General features: G+C 39.6%; 2 protein-coding genes across 3 annotated transcripts in view; both read right to left on the reverse strand.

Annotated features, from left to right (window-relative positions):
- LOC137137991 (glucosidase 2 subunit beta-like) overlaps nt 1-9802 on the reverse strand; it is a 116968-nt gene extending 107166 nt beyond the window's left edge. For both annotated transcript variants that reach the window (XM_067524876.1, XM_067524875.1), the window contains exons 1-6: nt 9609-9802; nt 9161-9277; nt 7612-7707; nt 5468-5525; nt 4642-4759; nt 422-551 (exon numbers count right to left, since the gene is read on the reverse strand). In XM_067524876.1, the coding sequence (XP_067380977.1) occupies nt 422-551; nt 4642-4759; nt 5468-5525; nt 7612-7707; nt 9161-9277; nt 9609-9690 (601 nt within the window). In that variant the 5' untranslated portion in view covers nt 9691-9802. The remainder of the gene's footprint in view (nt 1-421; nt 552-4641; nt 4760-5467; nt 5526-7611; nt 7708-9160; nt 9278-9608) is intronic.
- Nucleotides 9803-10885: 1083 nt separating this feature from the next.
- Nucleotides 10886-12644, reverse strand: LOC137138324 (doublesex- and mab-3-related transcription factor A1-like). Its single transcript, XM_067525415.1, has 2 exons — nt 12040-12644; nt 10886-11797 (listed from the first exon to the last, which is right to left on the reverse strand). Exons 1-2 carry the CDS (start codon nt 12512-12514, stop codon nt 11004-11006), a joined length of 1269 nt encoding a protein of 422 aa, XP_067381516.1. The 5' UTR covers nt 12515-12644; the 3' UTR covers nt 10886-11003.
- Between the last annotated feature and the right edge of the window lie 11502 nt (nt 12645-24146).

Consider the following 24146-nt stretch of genomic DNA (forward strand, 5'->3'; position numbering starts at 1 on the left):
ACTTTCTGTAGATTCACACAGTCTGAACGTCACTTAAATGCCGAGTCACGGACGTGCTCAGAGCGATAAGGGAATTTTCTTGTGAGCCATAACCACCTTCTCTCTGAAGGTTGGAGAAACGTGAAAGGAGAGCGGTGGGACTGCAATATGCTGCTGCTCAGCACTCCTCTACCAGCCCATTTATTTCAATGGCACAGGCATCTGTATTTAACCCTTCCAGCTGCTTGAAATGTTCTACCATTTTTCATCCTGACCATCTGCCTGAGGTGCTAAGGTCAATTTACTTTTGTTCAATGAAATGAAAAGAAAGCTGCCCTGTGGTAGCTGTAATAATGACCTAACTATGTCTGTAAACCAAGGCCATTCTGTGGAAATAGACTTAAGCCAAATCATAGCAGGTTAAAGGTGGCATGACACTTACCAGTGTTGCCTGCTCCCAGCGCCTTTAATGTTTGCTCTTTGAGTCTGTCAGCCTCGTGTTTTCTCCTCCTGTGTTCCTCTAGTTTGATCTGCAAGTCCTCAGCTACCTGCTGAAGCTCTCTCAGCTGAGCCTGAAGAGGGACAACATAGAGACAACCCCAACATCTAAGATCAGCATTATATTGCAAATTTTCCATACTTAGCAATTACATGTACAGTAGAGTCAGGGTTGGTTAGTGATGTGCTTTATAGTTTAAAGCCACCTCACTAAACAGAAAACACAGGACATGGACTTAAATGTGAAAAAGTCAAAACTGAAATAAGTCATTACCATCTTGAAACTATCTGGTTCAATCAAACCATCTATGTAACTTTCCCACCATTCTTAGCTCCAACTGCATCGTTTAAATCTTATCTGCAATTGAACAAATGGCACTAACCAAACACCACATACCAAACTGTGACATCCAGTTTACATAGCAGCATTGTTGGTTATTGGTCAGGTCAGTAGTCTTCGAGAGTCTGGTATTTGGAAATGGTCTGCACATAAAACATGCCATTAACTGTCTAACAAAGCTTGGCCTGCCCTGCAGACTTAGACAACTCTGGAGCTAAACACAGGAGTGCGAGACTCCCTTTCCACTGCCACAGTTTTGAAATTGTTGGAACATTGTAGCCACACCAAAGCGGCTGCTCATCTTCTGTTTGTCTGTTTATCACAGTTGTAATCACGCCGAGCTTTGCATGTTAACCTGCTAAACATCAGCATTTTAACAGTGTCATTGCGATCATGCTGACATTACCATTTAGCTTAAACCACTGTGCAGCTTTACAGAGCTGACCGTGTGCGGCTGTAAACTCCTTTTAGCTTATGTTGATCACTTAAATCACCATGGTAATCAGAACAATTGCATTTTCTACACTTTTCCTGAGCAATATTACACTTATAGGCACAATTACAGTTAAACAATGTAGCTGCTGACAAAAATTAACAATGATGATTTCTGGGATCGAGTGTTCCTTTCTGTCTGAGTTCTTACCTCCTTCTCTTTCCCCATGTTTTGAAAAAAAACTTGTACAACAGCACTATGATCTGAACAATGGACTATTTAAATTGCTTACGTGTTGGTGAGGTGAGGTGTTGTCAAACCAAAAATGACAGCTTTTGACAATCAAGCATAACCTATCGTCACTCACTATAATGAACGAATTAATATGAAAGAGCAGCAGCTCCTTGTCATTCTGTGTGTGTGCGTGTGCATGTGTGTGCACGCATGCGTGTCAATACTGCCTTCCAATCTCTCCTCAGAGACTGCCATAAAGCAGTGATGGATTCTGCTTGGCTCGGTTAGGGATGACTACCTTTCTAGGCCATGTTGCTTGCTTAGCCACCTTCACTTTGCTGCGGTGATTTATGGGCTCCATTTTGAGTGTACACGAACATATTTAGTAGTGAATAAATCTCATAACATGTAAAAAGTTCCTTCATAGACAAAGCTACTGTGTATTAAATACAAAAAAAACATTTAACAGGGATTGAAGATGAGCCAATTCTGCACACCATTTCCTGCTTTAAAATGTACACTTAGAGCTGTCCAATCAACTGAGAGATAATCACAAACCTCCACAAAAGAGATTTTAGTGAAAAGCAATTTGTATTCAATTAACAGCAGCATTCCTATTTCTGCTGTTTCCAGGACTGACGTGCTACACTCTGCTTTCATTGTGTAAATGCCTCTAAACTGATTAAAAAGTTTTCTACTGTGCAGTTTCTTTACCAGCCCGATTTTTCCTTAACCCCTGAACCATGGGAAGAGTTCACTTTTGAGTCATTGTGTAAGGTTTCCAAGACGGGGCCCTCGAGGTAACCCCACCATATCAAGAGACACACTGTGAGAAGAGGATCACAATGTGCAGCAGGGCTTGGAGAGCTGGGTGACACTTCAGCCTGGATCTGCCAATCAGCCGCCACAGAAGAGAACATGGGAGCGAAAAGAAAAAAAGAGAAACAGAACAGAAGAGTGCAGGGTGTGACCTCAGAGACCATCAGCGGCCAAATCAGACGTGTGAGTTTGTGCGACAAAAAATGGCCTTCACTAAAAATCTGTCAAGCAAGTTGTAGCTTATCTACCTGTATACTTCATTACAAGCAATACATGTTTTAAACAAGCCTGACCCTCTTGAATGCATTTTACACAATCAGAACTGTAAAGTGCTTTGAAATACCTTGAAAAGGAAAAAAAGTAATTTCTCGTATAATCAATGCTCAAAGTAACACAAAGATTGAGGGCAGCCCTGAAAGTCACAGAGCTGTGAAATGTGCTGCTGTAACATTTTTCTGCTGCCAGTTAGTCCTTCAAAATCCCAACTAAATGTTTTAAAATAACCATAACTACCTGTTGAATAATCCTTCAGTCTTAAAACTTTCAAATAATAAAAACAAAGGAACATTTACTCAGGCTATGCCGTCTGTGAGCCAGATTTGACCATTTAAAAGTGGTGGGAGGGCAAATTCTATTACCTAAGGCACAATAATAAATTAAGCAATGAGACTACTGAACCAGTAAATATAACTTACAAACATCTAAAGAGATTCTCAGCTGGCAAATTTACCAATTTAATTTGCACTGAGCTCCAGGGCTCCAGTTTGTAATTTGGCCTAGTGCTTGTTGAACTAAATTTGCAAATGAAGAGCAGAGGAACACTGTGAAGTAGTTTCTGCTTACCTTCAAGCTCTGTAAAAGAGGACATTGATTCAAAATCAACTTGATCACTCAGGTACTTGTGCTGACTTACCCATTTACGATTTAATTTTTGCTACTTTACAGTGATTACAAATGATGGCAGGACGTGAATATGATGATGCTGATCAACTAAAAACAAAGTGATCCAAGTGAGCGAACAGCTGGAAACATGCTTTTTTTACAGCTCTCAGAGCAACAAACACCTCACACTGATAAGGCAACAACTAACTGCACAGCAGGCTACGGCTGGTGTTGGAAACTGCACAGCAGACGTGTGTAGCAGCAGGCTGCTGCAAACATGTATGGTCAAAGCAAAATATCACAGAGCCCAGGCTGCTCATTTAGATCAGGAATTCCCAGAGCACAACACATATAAAACCAAATTAACCTTAAAGTCCCTATCAATCAAGCCTGTGTTAGCTAGTGAGTCAGGCAATAATGCTACAGTTACTGATTGGCAGCACAAGTAGTCGAGGTGAAAAGTTAATTAAATCTACTGAGGATAACTGAAACAAAAGCAACAGACAATGGCTACAAAGTATAAGCAAATTTGTTCATTTTTTTAATTATTATATGGGCCTTCACAATAAATTGGTTGTTGACAACACAAAAGAAAGAGAAAAGAAAGAAAAACAACAGTCCTCAGCCAAGGTTCACACCCAGAACATGATAATGTCAGGTGCTGAAACCAAACCACAGACTCCAGGCTGAGGCTGTTTCAGGGCAAACAATCCTCACCGTGTTAGTGCGCAACACATATCAGTCTGTACCACACTTTACCAAGTTAACTGGAACAGGCACCAACTAAAGCCAAGCCTTTTGTTGAGCAGGCTAGAGGAAACACTCAATTCTCATGTGAAACCAAGACGTTACAGCATCTTTGGTCATGCTAGCACTGTGGCACCATCTCAACATCTATTAGTGAATTGACAGAAAAACATTTGCACAAGCATTGATGTTTGAATAGGTTTTGAATATCCACCACATCATGTCTATATATGTTTAATATCAACATTGCAATTGTGCACGTGCCTCACAAAGATGTTTATGTGGTTTTGTTTAGTGCCCAGACAAGTCAAACAAAACTTCAGTGTGAATGAAAAGGTTAATGAACAATGAAAATAAACATAGGAGGGGGCTTAGGATTATACACTGTAGAAGTGGCCAAATTTCATGAGGTGTTTAATTTTTTCCGGTCACAAAGATTTCTTTTGTTTGATTCAGAAATGCAAGTTATTATTTTCAATGTGAAATTTTTTGATGCCTAATAAATTAAACCTCCAAACTTACAGTCTCCCCTTTCGAGCTATGTAAGGTTACATGTCTGCTCCTGACATGTGAACAGTTTTAACATCAGTTAAAAAAAATGAGTTAAGTTTGCTGGCGTTCCCAGGAACAGAATAAAGCCCGAGTAACCCAGCTGACTCTCTGCTCTTAAAACTGTTTGGCATATAGCAGTTACTAGAATGTAGTGTACCTGTTTCTCCCTCCAGAGAAGTACTCCCTCCTCAATCAGTTGCTGCTTGAGTCGCAAACCCTCGTCCAAGGTCCTCATTTGGCCCTCCACATACGCTCTCTCTCTCTGTCCCAGATTCCTGGAGTAGAGCAAGAGCAAGGATGCACAGTCCCATCATTACTGAGAAAACATTGGCCACCCCTGCCACATTCACTGAAATGGTGAAATCCAATTTTTAAGGGCCCACAATGCAGCAGGAATCCAAATGGAAAAATATAAAAGTAAATAAGACGGGGGCTGATGCTCTGAGGCTGAACTAAATTGTTTTGGAAGTCTGGCAAACACAATATGAGTGAGGACCTTGTGAAAACATAATGAGATATACTCCGCTTGTAAGTGGTTTTGAGGCGAATTGCGCTGAATGAAATAATAGAGGTCCGTCAGCAAAAGAAGTGGGTTACTGTATTAGAAGTTACATTTACACAACAGGCTACAATTCGGCAGCATGCATACACATTACAAGAGAGAATCTGAACACTATCAGTTTCTTAAATCATAGTGACACCATGCCCCCTGGTGGCACAACGAATGAGCCACTGGAACATGGGCACAGCAGGCAGCAGTCTATCACTCTGTTGCTGTGATAAATGACAATATGTTTGATAGAAATAGGATGAAATATTGTCTGCACTTTTACCACGCTCCCTAAAAATCTAATGTTTGATACATGTCCCAAATAAAATAGACAGGGTTACATATTTATTTATTTTATTTATCTAATGACATATCCTTAGTTGAAATCTGCATGTGTTATTTCACAAATATTGAATCTCAGTTTTCAACTGACCAGCAAGTGTTCTGGCAGTGAGCGCGGCTGTTGTATTCATCTGAAGCATCGCAGCAATCTGGCGAGAGACAGAGGAGAAACCCATCCAATGCACATAGAGCACAAGATAACAGCAGAGCAAACAGTACCGCATATCAACATGGACGTGTAAGCAGCACACACAATAAACACAGAATAAAGTCATTACCAATACACAATAAGACCATATTGCCAGCAACTATAATTCATATATTGTCCAGGTGCAGTTTTTGACCACTGCAATCATATGCTTTCAAACATAGAGCACATCATTCTCAACCCTGCATGATAAAAGTAGTGATTAAATGGTTAATCGAGTGAAATCAACAAGCTACTAAATTCATTTGCTGTTTTAAATGTGCCTTAAATATGGAACTTGATGCTGTTCTTTCTTACATATGGTGCCTTACTCAATATTTAGTTTTTTTTGTAGATGTTGTACTGTAGAATATTGTAATGGCCACTCTCTCAATATTTTCTGACAATTCATAGGTAAAATAGCTCAACATCATCAACAGCTCACATCAGTTTGACAATTTATGAAAAATGCTTATTCATTTATGTGCCAGGATTGTTTTTTCTATTATTGTGTCTGCAGGGTAAATACATACAGTAGCTACCAGCCAACATGTTATATGCTGTTTGTTAATGTGACCAAAATGTAACGTGTAAAAACCACAGGCATTCTGGCCACTTTGCTTTTAGCATGTGTGCTAAGCTAAACTAACCAGCTCTGAATGTAACCTTCTATTTAACAGACTAAAATAGGAGAGGTGTCAAGTTTTGTGTGCAACTTAACAAGAAAGCAAGAAAGTGCATTTGCAGAAATCTCACATTATTCCTTTAATTGATGAAAGCATAAACAAGAGTCCCCTTATAATGACCACATGACTGAACAGAACAACTACATTGGGCTGCTTTGTGTGAAATTTTTACTTCAAGATATCAACATCACACGCAAACCTATTGTCTCTCTCTGAGAAAAGTGACAAATGTATATTCCCATTAGTGCAGATAACATTGATCCCACATTTTCAAAGCTTAAGCCTTTTTGTCTGGACACCATCTTTCACTCTGATTCAGAGAGGGTCTCTTGAGATGAGTCACTTATAAGATCGGCTGTTAGGTGTTTTGTAAGTGCTCAGATATGCCTTTTGCTCAGATGCTTCACCCAATAGAGGAGGCACAGTGTGAAACTTCTCAATTATCCAGAGCCCCATCGGTGACCGGTGGAACAAGAGCCCAGAAAAGAAAGCAGACAAAAATCTCCCAACAAGAAGAAAAACGAAGACAAGTTAGCTATCAAGTGGCTCCATGCAAGGCAGGGAAGGTATGAGAAGAAATGGTAGCAGAATAAAAGAGAGAGGAAAGGGAAATGGAGGCTATAAAACAAATAATCCCCTATTGCTCTTTCATTCTTCGTTGTTTCCATATTCTCCCCACCGTGGTTTCATGCCGTCTAATGCTGCTGAAAGCACTCGTGACAGGAAGGAGATGTCGACAATGGAATGTATCGATTTTCACAAAACGTTCTTTCACAAAGTGAAGAACTACTGGAGAACAAAAGTCCAATTAGGGTATAATACGGCAGGTTATACAATAGAGAACAGGTAGACATCTTGAGGAAAAGAACAGGGTGTTTTTTTTTTTTTAAGGGACAGTGTACACATATGTATGTGTGTGTTAGAGAGCCATGATTTGTTTTCTGTGCCTACTTCAGCTGTTTGTTTGTGCAGTAAAAAAAAGTGATAGTGCCGAGCCCAAAATGTCAGCTTCCCAATATCATGTAGAATATGAATTCTTGTCCTCGTCTGCAAATAAACAAAAGGGCAAAAGCAAACAGTAAAAAATATTCACCTAATAAAATTATGACTTGATCTTTTTTTTGGTTTAACCTGACAACTGCGTTCTAGATATCTGGCAAATTCTTTTTAATCAAACATTTTACCAACCTACTTTCACCTAATCAGACAACAATTAATTTTGCACCACAACAAGTCTGTTTATCTCTATTAAGAGTGCTGCGTTTGGTGCCCTTGAAAGTAAAAGTGAGTAGAATTTTTTTGTAAAGTTTACCTCTAGAAAGTAACATTTCAACCATTGTGTCAAAATAAAGAAAGGCTTACCACAGATGCCATCATTTACTCGTGATGATGGGATGTAATGTGGACGGAAACCCAGATTGGTACAGTAGAATCGCCCATGGGGACAGGCTGAGGTGCCTATGTGGGGCCAGGAGCAGCAGTCAGCATGGTATAATAAATACATTTTCAGAAACAAATCCAATCAAAACTATTTTTAAATACATGCACCATCACATCATCTAGTTATTGGTGTTCGAACAGCAACACACTATGTCCTCTATCTATGTCCTTTAACAGGCACATGTACAGATGAAGCTAGCATTTGGGGTTGATCTGTATTTGTTGTTTTTCCTTTTTTTTTTTTCTCTCTTTGCAACATGTGCATTGACATGTTGCAATGATTTAAATAGAACAGCTGAATCACAAAAAGACATACAGATCACTAACTCCCCTTTGCCCTAACAGCAGACTAAGAAATAATTCTAATCTATTTGGAAAAAGTAATAAAATACACTTTACAAAATCAACAGTTTTGCAACTTTTGGGTGTTGTATACTGCCTTCTTTAACCTACATTTAATGAACTATGTACTAATAAATTGTTTATACACACAGAATTTAGACACAACTTCAATTTGTTGAATTTGAGTTCCAAGAGTTGTTCACTTTCTTCTCCTGTTTTTAGTGCAGGGGACATGCTGCATCTGCTGTCCAATCACTGTGAACTCCAGCAGTGGGCTGGAGTGATTACCAAGTGGCTCATTTTTTATTAAAACAGCATGTCGTAATGGCTCTGTCCCTTTTTGTCTGGCCAAAGTAGGCACCATACAGAGATCAAAATTGTTATAGCTATATGGGACAGCATACCAACAAGATGGACAGACTGTATGACTGGCCAGAAAGATGTATAGATAGATAGATGGGGACACAATGGGGCAATTCACATTAGTAAGCAAGGAACAAAACACTGAAAAGCAAAAATGATACAATCCACAAAAGAGCTACTATGCTTCTATCTAAATCTAACAATAAGCTACAATAAAGGCGCACACATCATGCCAATGGGTCACAGTGTCTCCCTTTAGATTTGTATGGTTTTTAAAGGTTTACCGTGGTAAAGTGACTAAGACTTCCTCTCTCAAAAGCCACCTGCAGCAGCAATAAGATCAGTATAATAAATATAGCAATAGACATTACAGATGAGAAAGAAAGTACTATGAAGCCACCCAAAACAGAAAATCCTTGGATACATTGTTCATGGCTTGCCCGCGGTCAATTTGGCTGACACAAGGTCAATTGTTTTAAAATGAGTGTGAGATTACTGAAGAGCCAATTAAGCTCATTATTCATTACCTAAGCCCAAATTTAAATAGGCAATCATTAAGAATGATGTGACGTCGTTTAACAAGGCTGTTGACACATTCAACAAAAGAACAAACAATAATATATTATTAGGTCAAATCAAACACGATTATTCTCCAACAATTTGAAATGTGTAGTGGATTCCCAGTGTGTTATTATTTCTAAACAAACACTGATCTTATATATATACTCGTCTACACACTTGTAGACAACTTAAGTTAACGTATCACCTGGTTCATCAGAACCATCTTCACAGTCGCAGTAGTCATCATTCACCTGCTCATAGGGGATGATTTTCGACCCATCGATGCACAAAAAGGACTTCCTCTCCTTGTAGAAGCGCTTGTCTGTATGAATAAATAAATAAATAAAAATAGAAGAAAATTACTAAAAATGTTGATGACTCTGACCTGCAGCTTTAAAATGTACCGAAATTACCAAGTCGACTTTAGAAACATTGTAACTGTGACGTTTATTTGAGAATCAAACTTCGTTGCTACCACCTTGATTAAACTCTAAAATGCTGTACGCTTTTTGTAAACCACCTGCAGTGATGACAGTTTCATAAAAAAAAATTGAAACATATTGTCTACGTTGAGGCTATAGAGCTATTTTAGGCTTATTATATTGATAATGTTAGCTATTTCAGCTAGCTAAACGAGGAGACAGGGAACTTACATGACGAGGATATCCCTCTTATTTTCCGCGAGTCTACAAAACCACACCAAAAGATAGCAGCGAATATAATGTAGAAACGCATGTCAGTGAGGGGAATTGGTTTTTGTTGACCTCCTGTCTTTTAAAAACCCGCTCAAGCGTGTTTCAAATTCACGATATAGATCTTTTAAGTGGCTATGTCATGACTTCCTGAAACAAAAAGTCACATGACGTATAGGAAGTTTTCTATTGGTTTTTATTCAAGCAGCGTACGATTCTTTCGACCAATCACGTATAGGACTCTGAGGGGGGGGGGAGAAGTTGTGCATGCTTCAAATCCAAAAAGGAGACGCTTGTTGTGTTTTTGTAATTTGTTTATGGAACTAATGCATGTGTGGTTAGCCCAATTTTAAATATTAACACATGAGGCAATCTCAAATACACCAAGTTGTCTACACAATATGAGGAAATCCTAACGTAGAAGGATTTCTCCTAGTAACCTAATATGACTAATATGACTAATTTAGTTATCTGTCATCAATTCTGTAATTAATTGAGGATTGTTCCTATGTTGTTACTTTTTGTAATTAGGTTTTATATTCATAGGTGTGTTTCACCTCCATTAGTGCAGATTTTCCACCACATGCAGAATGACACTCATAACAATTGAAAAAGGTCTTGAGGTGTTACATTCTGCGCAGGTAAACAGATCACATTTCTGGAATCACTTGTAGCAACATGTGTAGCCTGTTTAGCATAGAGACAGGTAGAACATTTGCAACTGAGAAATATTGTCAGCATTATAGCTGCATTATAGGGTGAGAATAAAAAACAAACAACAGAAAGTTTCTTTTGTTCTATGTTTCTGTTTGGCTCTCTTTGGGATAGCTTTGGCACGGTCTCCTCAGGCTGATGGTTTGGATATCCTGTGTCACAAAAGTTTCATGTCGACATTCTAAAGCTTGATTCTCAACACACAACGTTTTCTGATCTATGTGAAAATGTTCAAATTGATTATGGAAAATCTTTGGACAACAAATGTAAAGCCCATATCTCAGCTTTGGTTGTGCACATAGACCTGACCTAGTTTGATATTGGCTTATTTGGTGGTGTCATATATTATAATCCATTTGATGCATCACAATTGTGATGTTTGACAAGATAAATTGTGGATTTCTCACTATATGTTTGAAGCTGACACATGTTTTTAATCTGGTCTGGAAAACCTATGATTTTCTCAAAACTATTTTTCAGATAGATAAATAGATGTTGGCATAAAATTATGAACACAAGAGCAGTTTTTTATTGCGTTTATTAACAATAAACAAGCTTTACATTATGTACACCACAAATTGTTGAAAAACCACGTTTAAAAGTTACAACAAGGTTAATAACCAAATGACATTTTTATTTTTGTCATTTTTCATTGTTAAGCCGTGCATAAAGACCTGTATTGCATAGTGAATCCTTGCTCTGAAGGTAAGAGAGGTCATGGATCATGCCAGGGATGGAGTACGAGTCCAAGGGTGGACGCAGTGGAAGCACTGGCATCAGTCCGGATGTCATGTATGGTGAAATGAAACCTGCCATCCCACCGTTTGCGGCAGAATAGGTCAGCCGTAAGGGACTGACTCCGAGGCGAGGGTTGAGTCCGTACAGACTTTCTCCCCCCGCGGGGTTCTGTGGGATTTGGAGTGGGGAGAAGGCGGACTTGCCCGCCAGAGCACCCAGCGCTCCAGGCAAACCAACTGAAGGCCTGAGTGCATTTGCGTGATTAGACAGAGACAAGCTATCAGAGTCCATTTTATTCTCTTTGGAGCTCAACATCAGCTCAATAGATTTGACAATGTCCCCTTTGCACGTTCTCACCATAGACTCCAGCGTGACCCGTTTCTGGTGTGGGAAGATCTTGGCCATGATCTCGGTGGGGTCCCGATCTAGGCCTGAGTAGTCCTTGGGTTTTTCCGACTCGCTTCCCGACTCGAGATCTGAGGAGGAAACCGACCTCTGTGGACTCTCAGTGTGATCTGAGCCCTGATCGAACACCGGGGATGGACTCGCGCTGTGGTCAGCGAATGAGGTGGTGGTGGCGTCGTTATTTGGAGACGAGTCCCTTTTGTCACTTGGAGAGGGCGGTCGTGCGGTGTGTGGTGCAAAGAGAGGCCGACCTATGAATCCGTTATAAAAGTTGTACTTGCTTACTCTGTCATCTGAAACGTACATAAAAAGAACAGGTGCTTTAAATGTCACTGGTGCGCGGTTATGTCTGCATCCGTGCGTAAAACACTTACAACAACGTTTAAAAGGTTTAAGTTAAATGTAAATAAATAAACGAAATAGCAACAGACTATGTTGTAATTGTAGACATTTATTCGAATGAATTGTTTTTTGTTTTTTTTTACAACTGGGTAAAATTATCTCATCAACACAACAATTTTTTATTTCAACTTACCATCTTTTCTTTTCTCTGATCCAAAAATATCAAAACTGGGCGCTGTTTGACTGTGGCTGATAGTTGCTGACACCCCGGGGCCTACAGGTGACCCCTGAGGGATCCCTGTTTCCCCTCCAATCCCCGCGCCGGGGTACAAGAGCCGGAGCTCCCGGGCCTCGCTCTCCTCCTGGGCTTGCTGCCTCCTCAGCGCCACCTGCGCAGCCATCACCCGCTGCCTCTCCGCTATTAAAGTGCACTTTGCGCACACGCAGTCTCTCCAGCGGCAAAAGCGCTTGTGGCCTTTCAGCGCGGAAACCACGCCGTGGTTCCTGCACCTGGCGCACTTTGGGGTTCGGGGGTATCCCCTCTCCAACGTGGGGTTAGATGCCCGAAGGAAGAGAGGCGGAGGGCGCAGGAGAGAAGGAGGCACCTGCAAGCCACCGAGTGGGTTGGCAGTGTGCCCGGCGAGGCCGAGTCTGATCCTGCTGTCCATTGCCTGTTGTGATGCCAATGCGCTCTTCGGCTCGTCCTATACAGTTATTCAAGTGCAGTCATTCAAACCATGCGGTCCACTCTGAGTGACTGGCGTCTCTCTACTGCCACTGACACTGTGAACCAGCGCGCCTTAAGTGTCTCTCTCCAGGTGGCTTGACGTGAAATACAACACCCTCGGCACAGCCCCTTTCCGCTTCATTCTCGTAATACCCTATCATGTTTATTTGGATCCCGGGTGAATAGTGGTCTAATCTGATGCAACCGAGCCTTCACGCAGCTGTAGTTAAAGAAACTAAAGAAAAAGTGCAGAGGCCTGCAACCAGCGGGTTTTACACTTAGAAATTGGAACGTCTGCTAAGGTTTCACACTGTTCCGCGCTTAAGTTTTGGTTTGCTTTTTGAAGAGACACCACAAGTTAAAACTGAATTAAGGGTTAACAAGAATCCAAACCTTTTCAAAGGAGAAAGAAAACCTTTTGCCTCAGGTCAGCTTCATACAATGACCCCATTTGGTTGTTCTATTGAACAATGAATTTATACTATTAGGATGTTTTTTAACACAACAATGGGCCTAATAGCCACAAAGGCAACAGGTAATTATCTACCTGGTTATTCTGTTGAACAAATTACCTTCACAAAAGACCCATCTGTCAACAAACACCCGGTGAGATTGCAGGACTAACTAATCACACCTTGTCACATGTTTCATTCATTTCTGTGCATTCAAACAGGATCCAGTTACAAGCAGCAGATTGTCTTTTATTACAGGAAAAACAACTTTGGTATAATGTGACAAACACAGTGTCAGTCACCACGGGAAACATAACTAAAACATAGTCCGGCATGGATTCACACACACACATATACACACACACACACACACACACTCTTTGTTGATCCTTGTTTTAATTCACTCCAGTATTATATTTCAACCCAGTGGCCCTGCAGTAACTTAAATACAACTGTAACAATAAAGTCAACAAGTATAAGATATTCCACCTACTCCTCATAAACTGTAAATATGTGTATAGTATATGCTTGCACTTGCTTAACTTACCATGTGTAAACAGACATGAGAATGGTAAGAAAATATATTAATAATGATAGCATCCTCAGTTATTAGGTGTCTCCTATTCATCTGTAGATGTAAGAGCGAGACATCAGTGGCTTCACTTGGCCTCCCTGTAGTTCTGACTCCGCTAGACTCCCTCTGAATAATGGATGTGGGTTAAAGAGGCTGTGGATGGAAGCACTCAACCCCCTTGTGGCATTTTACAGAGATAATGATTCCCTTAAGGGCATCTCAGTGGAAGGTCTGCTATAGCAGAAGGCAAGAAAATAGCGTATACAGTCACAAGAAATAATAATGGCGCTGTTTGCAATTTCCTGGTTTTCTGTGTTAATTGGTCATTAAATGGGAACATAAAGTCACAAATAACAACAAACACAATATTTCTAGGCTGATAAAACACCAACACTCATGATGGTTCATGTCGTTATTGAATGCACCTATTAAACATAAAACGTGATGGTGGAAAAAGTAATAACAACACCAGGCTTCGGATGTGAATAGCACACTGACACTTTATAAGTCAAGGTAGTTCTAAACCTCACCTCAGTTTTGGACTCTGGTTGACGTTTAGTGACATCAGATGTCGAATGTTGCCATCACTTTGTCAGAAATGAAAGATCATAACCGTTTGTTCTTTATCAGCTTTCAAATATTGTGCTTGTTATTATTTGTGAATTTGGTGAGAATCAGATTCCATTTTGTGACCAATTGCTGAAGAAAACCAGAAAAATTGTAAATAGCACCAGTACTTTTTCTTGCAACTGTGGAACAACACACAGGGATTGGACATAAGTGTTATAAGTCACTAATAGTGCTGTTTACAACACTTACGGATGGGTATTAGACTTCCAACGTGTTGATAAAAGATTACTGTTCTTGAAACCTAAACTTATGAGGGATTGATGATAAATACAATCATGCATGTACACATGCAAAGAGCAAGAACTTCTTGTGCAAAAGCACAATCTCTGGTTTAATGTGTAATGACTTGTACAATAGGAGGCTTTAGGAAGCGAGTCTGCTATTTGCAGAAAGATGTACCAGAAGTTATGGGCTTTGACAGATAGGGGTTGGTGCACATTCACTCCAGCTGTGCAAGACATGAAGATAATCTGAAATGCATCCATCAACACAAAGCGCGTATGCTAAAAACATAAATAAACGCCAGCGATGCAGACGCTGGGTGGACGCACATGCAGCTGTTATCATTTCATTCACTCTGCAGTGAGATCTAAGGTTTGGATTTGTGGCTGGCAAGTTTATTAAGGCACATTAAGCCGCTCTCACCTGGCTTTTTACACACACCACTTAGGAGGTTTCTATGAACCGACTGCAGCTTTGGTAGCTGATGGAACGTGCGTATTTAGCTCTTGGAAAGGCTCAAATTTAGTCATATTTTCTCATATTTTCACATTTAACTAGATAAGGAAAAGGTGACAAAAGCAACTCTTTTGGAAACACTTCCATAAACTGAGTTGCAGTTTGATCGCTTTTGTGTTGCATGTACTCATTTACTACTACTTCTGTTTACAACTAAGCCCAACTAACCTGGATGTTTAAAATACCTTCGGTCCATATCAGCATCATCTTGACACAAAGTAATTTCTCGTCTTGTTTGTGCCAGTCAACCATTTGATCATAATCTTATGCAAAGGACAACTAGTACGTACACTACTGCTATCTGTGGGATTTTAGATAACCTTTAGTCCAGTTCCATGTTTTACATTGATGATCTGTTTTTAATCAGAATTTCTCAACCTCACCTCCAGCGCAGAATGAAGGGATTAGCAGGGATAAGTGCAGTTAGAGTAGATATGGCTAGACAGTGTCTTAATTGTGCTCTTAACAGATCTGCTCATGTCAGATACAACATTTCATCACAGCCATGTGTCTCACAGAGCAGGGCTTTATCAGTGCAGCTTCTTATCTGAAGCAAGGTGGCTGTTAATCAACTCACAAATCTCACAAGACCTGATTATGGCTCCCACTGTCACAGAGATGGAATAGGGGGAGGGGAGGGGGAGGTAAGACATGAAGCTGAGAAGAAAAGAAACTCATCATTAAACTGTAAATCACAACATCCGGATTAATGGGGTTTTTTCTTACATGGTGAAAAAAAAAATTCAGATTTCATATCTCCAATTTATATCATCCAATATTTAAAAAGTCGTCTGCCACACAAAAGGGGAAAATCACATCATGTTATCGTAGAGAAAAAGCAAAATCATTATGCCACAAGAGGTTAACAAGGAACCGTTTTAGAGCTTCAAGTTTGAAGACTGCGGCATTGTTTCTGCATATAAAGCACTCGAGTTACAACACATTCTCTTGTCTTTCAGCACACAAAGAGTCTTGACCTGTGTGTGTTTACTTTCTCATCTGTCACTTCACACCCTTGTTATTTAAGTACCGCACACAAACCTCCACTTCACTGCTGACAGCTGAGAGGCTGCCAATCGGGTTGCTCAAGATGTTGCGAGTATACAAAAACAAAAAATTAATAATATATAAATAAACAAATAAAAACATGTTTGGTTTTAATATGACTGTAGCATTGTCACTGACACTTTGTGTTAAAACTGTGGAAGAAAAACACTATGTGACATGTGGCCTCAGTGGAGTTCAGTGAGCAACTTTGCTTTTAGTGGAGCTTTCAAGATTCTTTCCTCCTGTTTTTTATTTTTGCACCAGGGGATGTTGACTGTTGCTGTGCTGTTGGACTTAGTTTCTGTGTTTACAACGCCTGGGGCATAAGTGACGCCTTTGCCAGCATCCTATGAAAACACTCTCACACAACTTTCTCTGGAGATCAGACTAGTAGACTGCTTTGAGGTGCAAAAAAATCACACTGAAATATATGTGTAGGTTTTTGAGAGTCTGTTGATAAAACCAAAATAAAAGTTAAAATGTTACTCAGAATTACTACACACAAATATTTACACATTTTCTCAAGCACAGTTTTGAAACACCCATAATTATATATAACTATTTAATCATTACATGTTTTTTTTACTTTGCTGAGCTACTCTTTACTTCAAGTGTGTTTTAATGCTGAACATAATTCTGATAATGTACAACAATGCTACACATTAAACTAATAGATGTGTGTACAAATATAGTAGTTTGCAGTAGTGAAGCAGCAGCAGTGACATACTGGAAACTGTCAAAGCTTAAAATGTTGGTTGTTTGTACGATCAGGGAAAAATGACACATTGCAGTGAGCCAACACATGGGGGCCTGCAGTGAAACACAACGCTGTCACATAGCATTTAGACAAAACATAATGTGCGTTATGTGATGAATCAGTGAATTGAAGCAATACCATTTAATATTTAGCCAACATCATATTTATTTAGTATCTAACCCTGATGCGTTCGTGCCAAACCCAAACCAAACTGCTGTGGCCTCCCAGTTTTACTCCTGCAGTTTAATTAAAAAATCATGTTACCACCATTGTGGTGCCATTGTAAAAAACAGCATCTACCAATTTGGCGCCTGGTGCCAAAAGGTGTATGGTTTGCAGATCAGATGAGGGGTCAGGGATGTGAACATTTAGCATATTAACATTAAAGGGGCCATTTAGCATATTATATAATAACACTTTCTTAATTTTGACGTACGGTTAGGAATTTTGTAAAACAAAACAAAAAAAAAACAAGTTTTTTTGACTAACATTTTTGAACAGGGAGTCTCTGCATGTGCTTGTCCAAGAACAGCTATTAGGTACAGTATTTCTCCACACTACAACTTTGTACTTTTCAGTTCATGAGCTGTGAAAACAAACCAGACCAGTTAGCTTCAGAGGTTTATACCTTAATGCTAAGCTAACCCAGCTGTAAAGGACATAGAACAGAACTCGGTAACACTGGTTGACTACCGGAAAAATCTTCTTTGTTATACCAACGTTTTTTCTGCACAGGACCAGTAACAGTTTACAGCAGGTGTGGACAGAGTACTTATATACACTTTGTAGAAGAGCATTGTAAAACGTTATTCTTGTTCCAATTACACAATGGGGATAAATGCAGAGGTGACCAACCTCCAAAGGATGTCGCTTAAAGTGTAAAGTTGTAGCTCCCAAAATGCAGAACTACTAAAAGTTTAAAGCTTTTACTTAATGTTTCCACATTATGGAAGTACTACATTTGCTAAACTACACAATCTCTACAAAAAACCTCTGTCTTCAAAGTACAGGTTATAACCTGTGCACCTGAAAATCAACTGTATTGGGTTTTATATTTCACCAGGACAACTTGCGTATTATTTTACATCCCCTGCAAAAAGAAGGAGGGCAGCATCCATATAACGCACATACACACCTGTGCATCTGAATACATGGGACAATGGATTTTTTTTTTCAATTCCCTGCTTCTTTCTTGGGTTATATCTTCTGCCATCTTGTAGTCCCCCATTCAATATTCCACCATTTCCTCACTCTCTCCTCCTCTGACACCTTTATTGGTGGTCTGAGTCTGGTAGGTATCCATCAGGGCCCCTCACTTAGCCTGGCAATGCCTCAGTGCCGGTGAACAATGCTGGGCCGAAGACAGCCAAGTTTGCTCAGGAGCACTGGATATGGATGTGTGTGAGTGTGTGTGTGTGGGAGTAGGTGGGTGGGATGTATGTGCACCCATGTGTTAATCATGCATATGACATCTGCATCAACATGGTGCGTCTCGAAGGAAATGTAGGTTAACTTTTACATACTGGCTCACAAGGTGTTTTTGTGTTTGTGTGTGTGAGGGGGTGGTGAGTTTGGGGCTACATTAGTGTCTTGAAAGGTTCTGGTCAAATGCCAGTGAATGTGATCTTCACTGTCTAAGCAGGTTAAGATTTAGCCCTGGAGTTCCTTGTTCTGCACTTACTCTGGCTACACTCTCTATTTGTTGTCTGTCAGAAATGCTTCTTTAGTCAGTGATACACTTACAAGGGGAGCTTCACAGCTTAACAATGCACAACTTAATGGCAGATGAGCACATCCCTGCGTGAGGGATTTTGAGAATCAGGTTTCGAAGTGGGTCTTTGTTTCATAAAAAAATTGGCTTTTGACTGAGATTGAATCAACGCATCAATGAGGAAATAGATTTTTTTTAATGATAGGTATAACGTGGAAAACAATTTTCTTTTTAAACATAAATATGCACTTTAAAATCTCAGACTGTTGAGTACGTCTGGCGTAATGAAAATCGTTTTTATAATATGAAAGTTACCAAAGTAACCTTACTTTTGTTGCTGTAAAAAAAAGTTGTCTGGTCTGTTTACATGCATTAAAAGAAGCAGAGATTCTCCTTCCTCGTTTTCATATACAAACAGCCAGATCTCTGAAGCTTTGTTTACAGGGTCTCGAGTGCAAGGATGTGTCATCGTCCTAATGGAAAAGGATTATGGTTAACTTCTGTTTGCTGGAGAGATTTGCTTCAGCTGCAAGGGTCTTCAGATGTCTTTCAGATCCAATCCTTGATGTACACTAAAACCGACAAAGAAAATGGCAGATGTCTTAAGAAGTGATCGTTTAAATCGGCAGAAATCAAACATTTTTGGCACAGTGGAAGCAACATGGATGACATCATCTGATAAAGTTGCTGTGGAGAACTGCAGAGTTTGATGATAATTCTTTATGGGCATTTCAAGTAGTAAGATGCTTCATTGGTAATAGAAAATGTTGATTTTAGCAGTTTTAAAGTGAAACAATGTGTATATAACTTCACAGATGTGCTGTATGATAGCTAAACAGTTTCTTTGTTGCAAAACCTGCTCACAGTGAAACAATCTCAAACATGTCCAGATTGCAGTTAAAAGCATATTAACAGTGCAGGATGCTGCTAAGAACAAAATGACAAACAAGGAAAGGGGGAGGTGAAGCATAAAGAAAAAGGTGAGTGTGCTATCAGATGAACACAGGGCACAGGGAGAGACATCAGTGCTGCACATCTTTGCCAGGGTGTTATGGGAAAATATTCTAGCCTTTCAGTTACAGACAATAACGGCTTAGAAATTGTTAAACATTGTCTCTGATAGCAACTTGCTACTGAGATTAGAGGAAATATGAAACTGACAGAGTAGAGGAAACATGTGGGAGGGAGTTTCTTTGCATGAGACTATGTACATTTTCTAATCTTTTATATACCCTCTTAAGACCCAACCTCTAATTTCTGTAAATGTCTACATACGTGGCCAAGAGGTCTCAGTTAAGTAGAATTAACTACTATGGAAATATAACCCAAAATGTGATGTGTACGGATGTGGACGCCAGGTTCTAAGAGGATACTGTAGGTTTACGGGTTCAAATAAAGCTGCAAACATGTGGCATTCTTCTTTAACACTGAATTTACAGTTTGTGTTGTTGTAGATTTTCTGATAAGCGAAGAGTGCGGCAACCGACCTTGCTGCACGGATTTTGAAATACTCACGTAACCTGCCCGGCAGCCTTTGCTCCCAGCATATCTGGCTGGAACTACATTTTACAGATGAATAGAAAGATCAAGATACAGGTATCTCATTATTTATTTTTTACCTCTCTTTTTGTTTACGATCTTTCTTTTCATGACTAAGACTATTCTTGGCCTCAAGTAGAACAGAGTTGCAGAGAGGCACGTATGCTGGCATCCTAAAGGGCACACTTTTAGAAATGTAATTAAACAATAAGCCCCTGGAAATCACAATGAAAAAACACATTTCAATTTTTCCTTTTTTGCTATTTTATACCAAATCTTCTTGCTATTTTATACAAAATCTTCCAACTGCTGTTAATTTGGACAGTAACCTTTATCTAAAAGCATAATGCAAGCCAGAACCATACGTATGCCTAGACTCTGAGAGGAAGCTCCCTGAGGCACCCATTAGCTAGAAGGGGTAGAATTAGAAGGTTATTGTTGCATTCGCAGTGCACTGTATTGTTCATTTATGGGAGGTATACAAGGCTTTACAATTGCCAATACAAAATGTGCTAAAATTAGTGGCTATCGACTATCGCTATAAACATTGCCCGGTTTGCCTCGTTAGATGGTAGGCCAGAACTGCTGTGTTCATAAATATTAGAATTTTTTTTTTATTAATTATAGTCCACCCAGTCATTCTTTACTTCATGGCCAGCACAACCCTAGGAACGGGATGACCGCTGAACGTGTCATTAGCTTCAAGTTCTTGGGGACCTGCATCTTAGCGGGGTCAAGAAGGCTCACCAGTGACTCTTTTGCTTGAGGACACTGAAGAAGAACCACCTGTCTCCAGCCATTTTGGTGAATTTCTACCGCTGTGCAATAGAGAGCATCCTGATGAGCAGTATCACAGTCGGGTGGTGAAAACTGCCCATACCACCACAGGGACTCCACTTCCAGGCTTTCAGGACATCCAGAGGAAATGCTGCCTGCCCCTGAGTTCGCAACATTCTCAGGGACTCGGAATGGCCAATTTTATATACCTCTACACATTCTTCATAATAAGTAATCAAATATATTGACCGAATTAACAAAGAAACTATGTATTAAACTGTATTTAGGTTTATAAAGATTTGTTCTCTCAGTGCGTTTCGAACCAAACCATGGCAACAAGCATCTGAATGGACTGACACCTGTATATGGTTCAAAGCAAGTGGGGAACCACAGCCAGTCAGGTACAGAGACAGAGGAACAGATAACAATGCACACTGCAGTCTATTCAGAAGTATAGACTGCAAAATGCTGGCTGCATGCAGATTAAACTCAGATAAAGGAAAAATACAAAATAAAGTGCTGACCACAGGTGTGAACAAAGCACCATTTTCAAAAACATTTCCAAATGGGGGACTCTGTGTTTTTTGGGGGGACTTTTTTGATGATCTTTTTCTTTTCCATCTACAAACTCAAAGATAAATGGGAAGTTTTATCAGTTTAGATGTTGTATAATTGTACAACTGGTGTCCCAACATCAATGCGGGCTTTAGATTCTAAGAACTGCAACCTTAACTTCACAGGCTTTAGGGAATTTATCTGATTATGATGCCCTGAATCACAAAGACAGCTTATCATTGCCATCATTCACATTTTGGTTAAAATCCTCCTCATGAAGCTTTAGAGAGTGTGAGAAAATACTCCGATTGTATTTGAAGTTATACATTTGTTTACAAAGTGCGTTCAGAAAAGGCACCTTTAGTGGTTCATAATGTCTGAAGTTTGTCCTCAGTCAAATTCAAAATAGGTTATTTATTTCAAGATGCACAAGTGAAGTGTGTAAATACAACGGAATGTGACAATCAGATTCACAAAATTCAGCCATTACACCACAGACACAAATATACTGGTATGTGTCAGGGCTTTATGTTCCGGCAATAAAACAGTTTATGTATTTTTTTTAACCTGGAAACACAACTCTCCTTTAGTCTTTGTTGTTGATATGAAATTAAAAATAAGTCAAGGATCACTTGAGAAGTTGAAATGTGTTTCCTGAATGAAGTACATTCCTGAATGTACTCACTTTATTAAAAGATGACAGAGTATCATCTGCAAACATTTGCACTGTTCAACCATGAATTGGTGTTGGATGTTAATGGAAATCATATAAAAGTTGGTAAAGCAATGAAATCCTACACAAACATATAAACACTGCAGCACAAACTTAGAAGATTAAGAGGTTGCATAGTTGACATGTCCCCATGTCTTTTCTCTTGACACACAAGGTCACAGCAAGGTCAAATGTAGTGTTTCGGAGGAGCTTCTAATTTTGGGATCAGAGCTTAATGGGAGAATAGGAAAACAACCTGCTGGTGAGAACGAGGAGGACTGTGCCAAAGACGAGGCATACGAGGAAACAATACAAAGGACAGCTTAGAGGACCTCTGATGTCACCCAAGCACTAGCAGAGCAGCTCATTGAAACCAAAGTGCCTCTGCTGTGTTGCTTTTGTCTTTTTCTTGTCAGACCCGTCCCTCTCCTATAATAATGAGCCCTTTGACAAGCGATTAACTTTAGTGGCCTTTGCTTATTTGTTCACAAGTGTTTGTTTTAATAGGGGGCTCTCAATCACCTGTTAAGTAGCTTTTTCTATAAACACCAGAGGGTGAGCGTAGGTTTAATTCCAAGAAACGCTGTAAAACATGTTTGTCACTGATGATCAGATTTCATCCTTTAAAAACTACTTTGAAAAAGAACAAAAGAAAAAAAACAGTAACTTTCAACCACATCTCACATCTCACAGTCTTGATCTTTGCATGGTGTTTGCTCAAACCAGATCTGTGTTGTCTCTGGGTTAACATTCACAGATACAATTTTAATAATAGTTTCCTCTGTTTTACAGATTAAATGATTACATAATAATGTATCTATTAATGCTTATTATAGAATGGATGTAATTAGCTTTTAGCCTATTGACAAAATAAACTAATGCATGTTTCCTATTTTCCCTGTGAATAGAAGGAATTAGTTTACATCCTAAAATCTGACAGAATTATCTTCTTTTCCCTCAAGACATGCCTTTGATCCTCAGAGGTAAGCAAGGGGTGCAGGACTCCCTAACGGGACAACTGCCCCCTGATGGGAGAATTGTTTTTACCCCAGCTGTGATTTGCTTCGCTGCAACATCTAATTCCAAACACTACTTTGACGAATCAATGCCTGGACTTTTTCTTATTAAGGCAAGCCTGGTTTCCTATAGCAAGCGGGGTGCTTTAGCCCCCTGACGTGAGCGACAAACTGAGGCTTTCCCATTTACAACAAAACAACACACCACTCCACAGCAGCATGACACTTCCTCGACCAACAAATGAGATGAAAGCTTTAAGTCATGAAAATAGTGGTCTGAAGGACTTCTGAAGCCCTGCTACCCTGCTAGCACAGGATAAAGATGGCCTGTCCACCCACAACAAAAGGCACACATAACAGGGAAAAACATCAAAGTGCGATTTAGTCGGGGGAAAAACACCTGTATGTGAGAGGGGCCCCACAGAGAAAAACACAGGTGAATTTTCAGGTAATAGCACATTGCTGTTAATCACAATGGTTTATTTGTGTTTCCACATCGTGATACCTTTCATTAGATAGTGTTAGACACTACTGTTTCTCACCATGTCCTTGCTTCTTTTTCATCCACTTATACCAAATGCATCGAGATGTGTGAATGTTTGAATTAGGTCTTTATCACAAGTTGTGTGTAGGTAAATATAAATAAAAATGACAACTTGTACATGTACTGTGTATATTAAAGGGCAACTTCACCAATTATCAACTTATTCCCCATGGCTTTAGTTTAGGGTGCAAATATACAATAACGCTTTTAAACCTCTCTCTGACATCCCTATATTAAAATATCTCCCTTCTTCTGGCTGAAAAATGCCTCCAGATGACATCACTTGGAAGAGCCTTGAGTTCAGATTGTGTCATGTTGTTGCTAACACTATGAAGGTCGCGATCGTGGTCAATCAGATGATATTATCCTAACTCCTAATGATGTAAAACTGCTCTGGATGATGTCGTCTGGAGGCATTTTTCAGCCAGAGGAAGAGAAATGTTTTATAATAGACTAGTCAGAAAGAAGTTTAAAAGAATTATTGTATATTTACACCCTAAAAGCAAGTTGAAAATTGTTGA

The sequence above is a fragment of the Channa argus genome, chromosome 12 (genome assembly GCF_033026475.1).
Source record: "Channa argus isolate prfri chromosome 12, Channa argus male v1.0, whole genome shotgun sequence".
NCBI lineage: Eukaryota > Metazoa > Chordata > Actinopteri > Anabantiformes > Channidae > Channa > Channa argus.